This window comes from Papaver somniferum, chromosome 6 (assembly GCF_003573695.1).
Source record: "Papaver somniferum cultivar HN1 chromosome 6, ASM357369v1, whole genome shotgun sequence".
NCBI classification, from domain to species: Eukaryota; Viridiplantae; Streptophyta; class Magnoliopsida; order Ranunculales; family Papaveraceae; genus Papaver; species Papaver somniferum.
In genome coordinates, this window is record NC_039363.1 from 89,407,422 (window position 1) to 89,419,565 (window position 12,144).

The 12,144-nt window shown below is 36.3% G+C and overlaps 1 protein-coding gene across 1 annotated transcript; it reads right to left on the bottom strand.

The window, feature by feature from the left end:
- Nucleotides 1–2,651: 2,651 nt before the first annotated feature.
- On the bottom strand, nt 2,652–3,131 carry LOC113291036 (S-protein homolog 29-like). Its single transcript, XM_026540616.1, has one exon. It carries the CDS (start codon nt 3,129–3,131, stop codon nt 2,652–2,654), a length of 480 nt encoding a protein of 159 aa, XP_026396401.1.
- Nucleotides 3,132–12,144: the final 9,013 nt, after the last annotated feature.

Here is a 12,144-nt window from a genome sequence, read left to right on the forward strand (position 1 = left end):
TTCCAGAGCAACCAGACTAGCCATTCCTTCGGACGCTAGATCGATAGCGCCAAGAAAATTCTTGGCATTTCCCGTTAGTATGTCAAAGAAAATAAGAGGCATCGAGGTGGATAAGACTAGTCGGTACATTTAGATTTCTTAATGGATTCGAAAAGACTACACACAAGCATGCACTTCGCTTGAAACAAGAATATGAAAAGACTAGAAAATGAATTTTGAAAACAGAAAAGATTAATTAAGGGTATTAATTACACCAGACCAATGATACAAATTCATCTATATATCGAAACCAATCTCAAGCTGTCTCTCCTCTCTCACTCTCTGCATTTGCCATGGGTTCAAGTTGTCCACCACATAGTATAATTTCTTTAGGTGATTATGTAATGAATGGGGCAAGATTCTCAGAACCGATACCAACTTCAAATTCTTTTGAAATGATTCAAAGAGAAGGAGAAAAAGAACGAATTAGAGAGGAAATTATAGCAGCAGAAATGATGAGATTGCAAACACTAGAAGCAGAGGTGAAGAAAGAGTTGGCCATTGAGGAGAGCTAATGCTCCAGCGAGAAGTAGTAAGTGCATGCGCATTATTTTTCTTCATTCGAGTTTCGAGAAGACTAGATATGCATTTAGCTTTGAAAACAGGAAAAGTTTATTTCTTGCATTTCCATTCCTTGTCTCCTTGAAGCCTTTCTCAATCCGTCTCTCTTCTTTCTGAATCCCCCATTGATTCAAGTTCTCCTTGTAATGAATGGGTGCCCTTAACCCTTACCTTACGTGCAAAAAGGAAAATGATCCACACTAGTCTGTTTTCCTTTTCCGTTTCTGAATGATGAAATTAGTAGATAGATCAGAGTTATTAGTTGATCCAAATAGCAAAACAAGATCAACAAACATACTCTCTCTTTTTTCATTTTGTCTAGAGGACATATGGAAGCTTTTGGAAGAAAAATTGCTGATACATTTAAGTTGTTTCAAAAGACTAACGTAGTACAAGAAAAAAAATGGTTTTGGAAATTTAAACGGAAATTTGGTCATGTTAGCTCTTGTAATCTTCTCTTCCTCGGGTAACTTAACTTGGTTTTAGTAAACTGAAATTTTAGTCAATGTGGTCTGATCAAAAATTCTCTTCATTTTGTCAGCTTAACCAGCATCTACATAATTCTGAGATTAACAAAGGATTGGTTTTGCTCATAGTAAGTGCATTATCCCTTTCCTATTTGATTTTCTTTCATTGGTTGTTTCCTCATGTCAATAGAAATTGGTATGTATTAGCTGTGAGCCTGTGACTGGATTTAATAGGGACATTTACAAGCTAGTTCTGTTTTGTTTATCAGGCCGGAAAGTAATTTGAGTTTCATAACATACTATGTCAAATTTCTGTGAATTCGTAGACGGATAAAAGTTAATGCTATGGCCTTTTCATGTACAGTGCTGGATATTTGGACGCTTTCCCGCTTTCTGTCCTGATAAAGAGAGACCTTATTGCATCTCGCTACACTGTCGCTGGTCGGAAGGGGGGGTAGGACTGACAGCATGCACCACAACTACGAAAGGATCAGGGATGTTTTAAATAGCTACAACGGCAAAGATGTAAGTTATAACACCAATTAGATGTTAACAGTATTTTATGTGAAACCTCATTTATGAAACGTAATTTCGAACATAATATCGTTGGCAGTTTGTGTGGATGCCATATGAGAACTGCAAATTTGATGATACAACACACACGATCCAACTTGTTGCTGCGATTTCTGGAAAGGCCCAGAGTTGGCTGATTCTTTACAACGAGTGCGAGTTGCAACGACCAGAGAGATGCATGAAGCAGACTAAAACGGAAGTGCCTATTGTTTATACAAGGATCGGAGGTGCTGCACCACGTATCGGGCCAGTCGACTACCACACATCGCCTATGAACACGTGGTGAGTTGTCTACATTTCCCATGCAAATCCCAGCTCTTTAGCTCTGTTACTTAAGAGGAAATCTAAGTTGCTCTTCCAATTATAAGTGACTAAAAATACTCCAAATTTTGATTGAAGTTTTTCTCATTCTTATCTCTTGCAAGATGGATTCATTCTTGTAGAATATATGATCTATTTCTTCGTATGATTAAGTACATATTTGTTTTGTTTCACCCTTCGTATGGAAGTTACTCGAGAATGGAAATTTCTTAATGAGCTTACTTTTCTTTTATCAATTGTTCTAGGTTTTTCCTAAAGGATGTAATACTGCAAATGGGACCTGAGATTTTGTAGACTATTCACCCCCTTCTATTATTTTGCTCCAGTGGATAAAATTGTCAAACTCTCATCTTCCTTAACTAGGATCAGGCGGAATATGCGACTTTACAATAGTCCCCATCTGATCCTAAGACCTAAGATACATCCCAGCTCCTTTTTTCCGTCACATAGAGGATTTTATAATCTTGTTGGTGTAAAACAACCTTAGTTTCTCTTCCATTTACAAAAGTACTCAAATTCGAATGTTTATTAGTTTTTCAATAAATTATTTGATTTTCCATAAAAGCCAAACACATCAAGGAACATAAACACATAAACAAACTATAATCAAGAGCACCTAATTGAAATATTAACTTAACCAAATGACACCAAGTAGTCTTCCTTATCCACATGATACTAGTCTAAGAATCATTAGTAAGGGAACATCTTCTGAAAGGGAATCTCGTCATCCGGTTCAGGCCAACCACCCCCATAATAGCCACCATCTTGACGAAGGCTCCAATTACAATGATTTCTACAATGTTTCTTCCAATCTCTTTTTGCTTGGTAAGCGCTAAACTTTACACTGTGGTATCCACCATCAGCACTAGACCAACTTGAATCACATACAAATTTAGTAGTTCTCTTCCAATTAACTTTAAACTTCCATATGACATTTTGTTTGTAATTTAGTGTATGCTCACCCAAATCATCATCGCTTGACCAACAATGGATTTTTAAAGCTATTTTTGGATCTATATCATTTTGCACAGTAACAACTTTTTCGTTTGACCAAATACCTCCCACCTCATAGTCTAAATCATATTGCATAGTAACATCAACTGAATGTGCACAAAACGAAGTAATAGTGAAGATGACGAGAAATCCTAAAACTGCAAATGATTTTGGCATTGTTGGAATCTTTGAAAACTCTCAAAGAATTAGAGTTTATCTTCTGGTTAACTGAGCTTTTATACGTCTTATTTAACAATAGAAATTAGGTGATGAACGCTAGAAGAGGCATGCATGTAGTAAATGTGGCAACGTACGCCTTTATTGGAAGAATCTGATTTTGTCCAATTAGTTTTACAGATTTCTTACTATGTTGGTTTTATTTTGATAAAGTACTTTAGGAAATACTATTAGAATGGATCCCTCAATTAAATTCTGACTTAATATCTCTGCTATCAGATTTAGAAGGATGATTTGTAATAGATTTCATTGTTTCTCCAAAATCTCTTGATATGGCACCATATTTCTTAGTTGGAATCTTATTTTTCGTGTCCAACTGGTTTTTATTTTATTATGATAAAATAACTTAAAACGAAACATTTCAAAAAAATAAAATTTATTTGGGAATTCCCCTTGTTACATTATTGGTTCCTTCTGCCATTTGCTAACACAGTTGTTATTTTGCAATGTATGTTATTAATTATGTATCCCCTAATGTGGTTGCGGTAGGTGACGCTCCTTGTAGTTCCATTGTAGATTCGCTTCATAAATTCCTTAATGAATGAGTTGGTCTTTCTGTTCACCGGTTTGGTTTGGGCTATTTGAAATTGAATCTTGGGATCTATAATCAGAAATTTGAGAAATTGTCGGGAAATGATCTCGTGGTTATATATGCCTCACCACATCCTAAGAATATAAGAAGCTGATTTTGAAGTGAGGTTCAGCTATGGAATGCGTGTCCTTAGTACTCAATTTGAAGTAGCATTGGTAGACTAAATAAATTTACGATTGATATGCCTTACATAGTCACAAAGGCTTCTGCTCTGTCTGGTGCTCGGTCTGTAACTAAATGAAGGTAAAAAACAGCTAACTGGGTCCTTATGAATTAGTCATGCCCCCATGAGATGAGGGACCTCTCTCGCTTCTTAAGGCCAGCGTCATTGAATTAGCTATTCATATACCCTATTCTGTTCTGGAGGAAATGGTCTCACATTACGGTTGCATTTATTGTTTGTCTTCAAGATCAGCTTCTTATTAAATTGTTTTTTGGCATGACATAAACACTGACCTTCCATAGTAGACGGCATAAATTGCAATCCTCACCTCGAATGAAATCCTCATTGCATTTTCCAGTCTCAATCTATAAGAGCGACTTTGATATATCATTAAAACTCTACAATTTAGCTTGTTACTCGAGAGTTTCTACTTGGATAGAATTAGTGATTGAGCTTATACGTTGTCCTAAGTTTCGGCAAAGGAACTTTGTGGTGGACTTACTTCACATGTATCTTGTAAGAATTTCTTACTGCACAAGGTTTCTTTCCTTTACTCGAGCTTTCAACTTGTTTGATTTATTTCAAGGAACTGATCTGCAATGTCTATTTGCAGGTTGAGCTGTGCTTGGAATGTGTCATCGGACTCATGGATTGGAAACCTGAAGAGGGTACATTCTGCAGTTCCATGAGAGCTGCAGGTGGACTTTGCATGAAGATTGATATCTTATTCTGAATTGTTAGTACCACCGGTTGCACACAGATGGTATATTTCCAGGCCTCGATTTCAAGATAATTGTTGAATAAGCTTTTAAATGCATACGAACTTGCCTATTGCTTAAATTTGTTTTATTTGTATGCCTAGTATGTCCGCATTATATTATAGCCTTGGCTATGTTTTTCAGGTTGCAATTGAAGAATCTGCTAGAGTGGGAGCACTATGTGTCTGCATTGATCAAGATATTGATGTACTAATCTTTATTTTCTTTGTTTTCTCTTTGGTTCAATATCTTTTCTAGGTCAGGAGTAATAAATTTATTACATTATTTGCAGGTTACGCTTGTACAGTTATCTAATGTATCCTCTTTTGACTTGCTTCGGAAAGCATATACTAGACTCCGGGATGAAGTCGAGAAACCCCACCAAACGATCGAGCGTCATGCTAACTTCATAGATGGAGAATACACAAGATCCTTTGTGCAGGAAATGTGTAGCTTTGATTAAAAACAAAAAGACTTGTCCCGAAATTGTAAGTTTCTGTTGTCACACTAGTCTGTGCTATTCTTGAAGTTCCCCCGAGATACATGGTTAAATTATACCATGAAAAGATATCAATTTTGAGAAAGAAACACAACTACAAAATTATACTCGTGCATGGTTTCTTTTTGCTTTTCTGCTTGCATTACAATGTACAGTAGTTTGTGTTTAACTTTTTCCGTTTAAACAGAGATAACAAAACAAAGTTGTTGAATCCACTTTAAATGGAAGTCTTGGGTGATGTTTGAAGATAGAGACAAGTATATGTTCACAAACCTTAGACGTTTTCGTGGAAAAGTTGTAGCAGCGGTTGGGATGGCTCACATGGATGGAATTGAACTATTGTGGAAGCTCAACATGCCTTTAGTTCCTTTCCCTTGTTACCTAGAGTTTTGATGTCCTTTGTCCAGTTTGAGTTTCCAGGTCTCTTCGCCCGTGCCAGTTTAAAGGTTTAATTAAAGTTCTAGCTGCTACAAAAAACTTTGGTTGCGAGTGTAACATATCATTAGAACTCTACAAATTAGCTTCTTAATTGAGAGTTTCTAGTTGGACAGAAACAGTGATTTAGACATTCTCCTAAGTTTCAGGTAAGGATCTTTGTGGTAGACATATTTTACATGTGTCTGATGCGACTTGTAAAAATTCGGTACTGCACAAGATTCCTTTACTTGAGCTTTTAGCTTTCTTGATTTATGTAAAGGGACAGAACCACAATGTCTATATGCAGGTTGAACTGTGCAAGAGAAGTGCATCATGTTACGAGGGACTCGTGAATTGGAAACCTGAAGAGGATACATTGTGTAAGTTGTTCCGCAAATCCATGAGAGCTCCAGGTGGACTGTGCATGAAGATTTATATCTTTATTCTGAATTGGCGGAGCCGCCGGTTGGACGCAGACGGTATTTTATCTGGCCTGGAGTTCAAGGTAAGAACGGGATAAGCTCTGAAATGCATATGAAGTTGTTTATTTCTTAGATTTGTTTTATTTGTGAGTCTCGGATATTATCATATTAGAACCTTGGCTTTGTTTTCCAGGTTGCTGTCGAAGAATCTTCTAGAGTGGGAGCTAGATGTTTCTACATTGATCAAGATATTGGTGTACTAATCCTTGCTTTCTTTGATTTCTCTTTGGTTCATTATCTTTTCTAGTTCAGGAATTATAATTTATAACTTTATTTGCAGATTACATGTCAACAGTTATCTAAAGTATCCCCGTCTGGCTTGCTTTGGAAAGCATATCGTGATTATAGATTAAGCATTCATACTGACTTAGTAGATGGAAAATATACAAGATCGTTTGTGCGGGAAATTAGTAGCATTCAGAAAAAAAGGTGTCCAGATGTTGTAAGTTGTCACTCTAGCCTATGCTTTTCTTGAAGTTCCCCTTTGATACATAGTTGAATTGTACCATGTAAAGGCATCCAGTTTAAGAAAGAAACACAAGTATCTCCTCCTTTACTGTATAAGCAAACGCATGAATAGATCAATCATTTCTTTTTGCTTTTCTGCTCGCGATGCAATATACAGTAGTATATGTTTGACATTTTCCTCTTGAAGAGGTAACAAAACTAAATAGTTGAATCTACTTTAAATGGCAGCCGAAGGTGATTACTGAAGATAGAGACAAGTTTATGTTTACAAATCTTAGAAGTTTTCAAGGAAAAGTTGTAGCAGTGGTTGGGATGGCACACATGGATGGAATTGAACTATTGTGGAAGCTCGCGGAGGAGGGTAACTACAGCAGCATCTGTTAAATCTGAAATTGAGGGTTAGCCACGGTAATTTCACTTTCAGACACCTTGATTTGTTTATGCTTTGGAATAGTTTTCACTTTGCAGTATGCTGCATATATCAGTTGACTGATACTAGACACAAACAGACATATCTTCTGTCCTTAAGTTCTACGGCGTACTTTCTTTTTTCAAGTTAGTTTGGCGTTTTAAATAATTACCATTGGAAGATTAGAAACAACTGCTTTTCAATGTTAAAGAGAATTTAGAAACACTTGCACATTATAAGAAAACCTATCCTTTGTGTCTTATGTTTTATATGGCGGCATTATGTTTTAACTGGGAAAGACAACTTATGGTGAAGATATAATTTGGGAGAGATTCATAGAAAAGATGATGGCACCAAGTGTCTTATATTTTCTGTGTTCAACGGGTGAACAATCCTGCTTAATTATAGTGTATCATCTTGCATATTTTATCGACTAAACGCGGACGGAGTAGTACTTAATTTGGTTTGATTTTTTGGTACAGGACATTCAGAGTAGCGTGAAGATGGTTGTTTCGAATTGCAATATTATAGAACTTTTTGGATATTATACACCAGCTTGCTACAATCCAAAATGAATATGATCCACATTGAAACTCGGTATAACTCTTGGTTCGATTATGGTGGTTGTAAGGAGTTTCGATCCTTATGCGGTTCCTTGCCTCTCAAGCAGGGAGTCTAGTTTAACTAAAATGTTTAACTCGCCACATTCACATAGCACCCCAAATTTAGAGGAAAAAAAAGATGGTAACTGCAGAGTTTAAAGACGACAATGACAGCTTATTCCCAAATGCTCTCGGGTTTTTTTTTGTATGTAAAGTGTTTGACAACTACATGAATAAGACAATCGTTTTACGAAAAAGATGGATGGACTGGAAGAAAAAAAAAGTGAGAAAAACCGGTCTCTCATACCGGTGGGACCAAACACCAACACCTACCAATTCCACGTGCGGGCCCTCCAATACGTGAGAGGGCGGTTTTTCTGGGTGGTTTATCACCATTGTGCTTATTCAGACCAATATAATCAGTTTCTCAGTTCTCAGTTGAGAGTTGGAAGAAAAAAGACCAGACCAATGTAGCCAACATCAGATTTCATTGAATATCGTCTGGGAACCGAAACACTCTTTCTAGGTGAATAGCAGTGAAATATCGGCGAATACGGCAGAGATTAACTATATTGGACTAGACAATAGACGGTGTAGACTCTAGATGAGACATGAACGACTTGAAAGTTGAAAGGAAGAGTTTAAAAAAGAGTAGTTCTAAACAAACTGCGTAATCAGACTACACCAAAACCGTATCCTACTTTTTATCTCACAAATTTTTTGGTGTGGACCCGGTGGGCCCCGCAGAAGACAGCAGGGGATCCCATTATTTGAGTTTTGTTGTGTCTAGCGGTTTTCGTGTGGTTCAATCACACAGTTCGTTTAGAATTTTTGTTAAAAAGAGGACTAGAAGAGAATGCGCCTTGGAAACAGGAAAAGCTAATTACAAAAAGTCTTTACTCTCTTCTCTTTATACATTAATTCTCTAAGATTACCAATGGTGGGACAAATACACGTGGGATAGATCCTAGGTCGCATCCTAAACGGACGCACAAATATATATGTGCCACATCACGTTCTATTTGTTGGAATCTTGCAACAATAACAACACGTTAGATGTATCAAAAATAATATGTAAAGAACTAGCTGAAATAACTCTACTAAAACAACTTGACAAGGACAGAATTACAGGTTCAACAAGTTGTCCTTAACACATTAGTTCGCGGGTATAGTCGAGATGAACAATACTATACCCCTCACAACAAAAATCTGTCCAGGATAAGACTGCCCGATATAACTTGATTTAACACAACGCAAGTTACCCACTCTGAACTTAGCAACAGGGATTGGAAGTAAAAACCTCCGCACAAACAAACCGAGAAGATGAAGAAAAAAAGACAGAAAGGTGGTCGCTTCTTGTGTGTTAATAAAACAGATTTTCTAGTTGTATTTGTAGGAAAATATACTTGCAAATCAAGTTAGGTTTGTTTTTTGTAAAACAATTAAAACACGTAAAAGAAATTTTCCCATAAATGGAACTCTTAAGAAAATGTTTTATGAATTAATTTCCTAGACAAAAACTTGCGAAAATAAATTCTAGTAGACACGGAATTTGGTGCTTGGTATACCGCATATGCAAGGGTCGAAACATGTATCTTTTGCCCCACTCACTCCACCCTCGTTTATCAATATATCCATAGAAATATGGTTATACAGTGAAGCTCGTTCTCTAGTATACCCAATGTGGGACTAAGAGATCCATTCACTCTAAGAAAATGAGTGAGTTTCCATAGAACCCTTAGGTCCTAAGATCAAACCACACCAAGACCGAAAAACATTTTATCTAAAACTCATTTTTCTCCAACATTATATATATGTGTCCCTCCTCTAAGGCTGAGTCTAGTAAAAGAGGGAAGTGGTGAGTTTAATAGTGTCTCCATGGTCTGAGTATAGTGTCGTCGTGAGGAAGGGAAAGAAGGGCAAAATATATTTTATTCACTTTATATAATTTTTGAAGATATATTTTATTTAATAGTGAGCCCAAAATCAATAAATAATGCTTATGTACGAGTTGGAGATTTTCTCTTTCATAAATTAGGAGTGGTCATTTAAAAAGGGGTTGGATCTCAGCTTGTTGCTCGACTTCCGACTAATTTTTTACCGGATGATACTCCTTCGGAGATGTAATGTTTTCTTTTCTAATAAATATTAATAAACAATGTATTTTATTAAATTTTTCTTACGAAAAAGTTAATGAGAGTGGATTGGTCCTCGCTTTTTTCATTTTTCTAGCGAGGTTTGTTTCCTCACCCATGTCTAAATCTTCTCCAAGGTTCCCTTCTTTCGACCAGAGAGAAAGGGGATTTGAGTATATGTTAGAACACTGCTCGGTCGAACTCGCATGTGTTTGCTATCTCAAGCATGTTTGTCAATGTTAGTGATCAAAACTATAAGTCTTGATTTCTAGTCTACTATAGCTAAGTCTCGGACTAGAATAGAAAATGTAGTTGAGCTCAAGAACTCCATGGCGATCATCATAGAAGACGAATAACTACTCAAGGAACTGGTGGAACTTCATCGACTAAAAGGTATGTGGAGACTTGAACTTATCTATCACTCAAAAGTCTATCTACTCTATCTCCTATCTTAATACAAAAGTCGTTTTCCTATATAGACTTTGATTATACACATTTGCTATTTCGAGCCGAGTTTATCTCGCCTATCTATTTATCGAAATATGTGTTGGTAAGCTTTCGCTTTGGCCAAGTTCATATTTACCTAGTGACGAAAGTCATGTTATGTTTCAATCACTTTGAAAATGGCTTTGACGAAAAATGTTTTGTGAATAACAACTATATAACGTCCTCTAAGAATGTTTCAATGCTTGAAATGAGAGTTTAGATTATATAACCATTGTTGGATATAAGCATTGTGTGGCAACACATATATGTATAAGTCCTTATTCCATGAAACAAAGTATGCGTACTTTGTTGATCAGGAAAACCGAAACAAGAGTTGTGAGCTCAGTCCGCGAACTGGCGGAGGTTCTCATCCCGAGAATATATGCTAGAGTTTGTGAATTTTTTCCGGGAACTTAATTTCGCGAACTGAGTCCGCGAACTTGAGTTGGTTATGTCTAAAGACGATTATTTGTGAACTTATATTTATATTAACTAAGGAATGCAAATTGCAAACCGTGGCTATAAAGTTCATGAATCGATTCGAGTGAATCAAATCGTTTTGCTTCGATTGTGTCTTGTATAGTTATATAAGATTTATACAAATTGAACAACTCTCTAACTAGTTCATTTGAGTCATTTGAACTAGTTATGGTGAAGAAGAATATGGTTGATATGAAGGTGCTCATATGGCTAACCATTAAGTTAACTATTATTGAACCAACAAATGTACATGTTTGGGTACGGTTACACAAACCTAAAATCGTGCATTTCATTTGTGTGTAACAAGCTAAGTTTTCGATCTAACGGTTGAAAGATATTAGCTTGAATCTAATCAAATTTTCATCTAACGGTGAATATTGAATGCTTTTTTACCAAGCTAACATTGATTGCAAACCCTGATTTGAAAGACTATATAAGGGAGACCTCTAGCAACTGGGAAACCTAATCCCCACACCTCCTGTGTGATACTAGTTTTATTAGCTAGAGTCGATCTCCTTTAACCTTAGGTTTCTTCTTGTAAACCAGGTTAACGACTTAAAGACTTCATTGGGATTGTGAAGCCAGACCGATACTACTTTCTCGTAGTTGTGTGATATGATCTTGCATATTCTATCGTGTTGAGTACAATCGTAACGATTGGCTTGACATTAATATCTCTGATAGGCAAGATATAAAAATAGTCACGAACATCTTCGTCTCATCGTTTGTGATTCCACAATATCTTCTTTCGCTGCGTCGATTAAGATTATTGTGAGGTGATTGATAATACTAGGTTGTTCTTCGGAAATATAAGTCCGGGTTATCAATTGGTTCCTTTCACCTTGATTTATCAAAATACAGAACAAAAACTTGTAGGTATTTATGTGGGAAACATATTTATCTATTACCGTAGACTTTTCTGTGCGATACAAATTTGTTTATTAAAGTATTCGACTTTGAGCGGAACTGTACCTTGGATCAGTGTGATATTGATTGGGGTTCAACTATAGTCCAGGCCGAAGTTAGTTTGTAGTAGGATAGTGTCTGTAGCGGCTTAATACAGTGTGTGTTCAATCTGGACTAGGTCCCGGGGTTTTTCTGCATTTGCGGTTTCCTCGTTAACAAAATTCTGGTGTCTGTGTTATTTCTTTTCCGTATTATATTTTGTTATATAATTGAAATATCACAGGTTGTGCGTTAGAATCAATCAATTGGAAATCCGACCTTTGGTTGTTGATTGAAATTGATTGATACTTGAACTTTGGTCTTTGGTACCGTTCAAGTGATTTCTCTTGTATTTTATTAGACTCGCAGATTACTATTTGCTTGAGTAAGAATTGAATCAAGAAAGAGAGATATAACTCTTTGATATACTTTATTAAGATTGAGTCTAGTTGATTCTCTTGAAATTATATTGGAGTTAGTCCATACAGATTGCTAACCGAAATATTGGGTGTGGTTG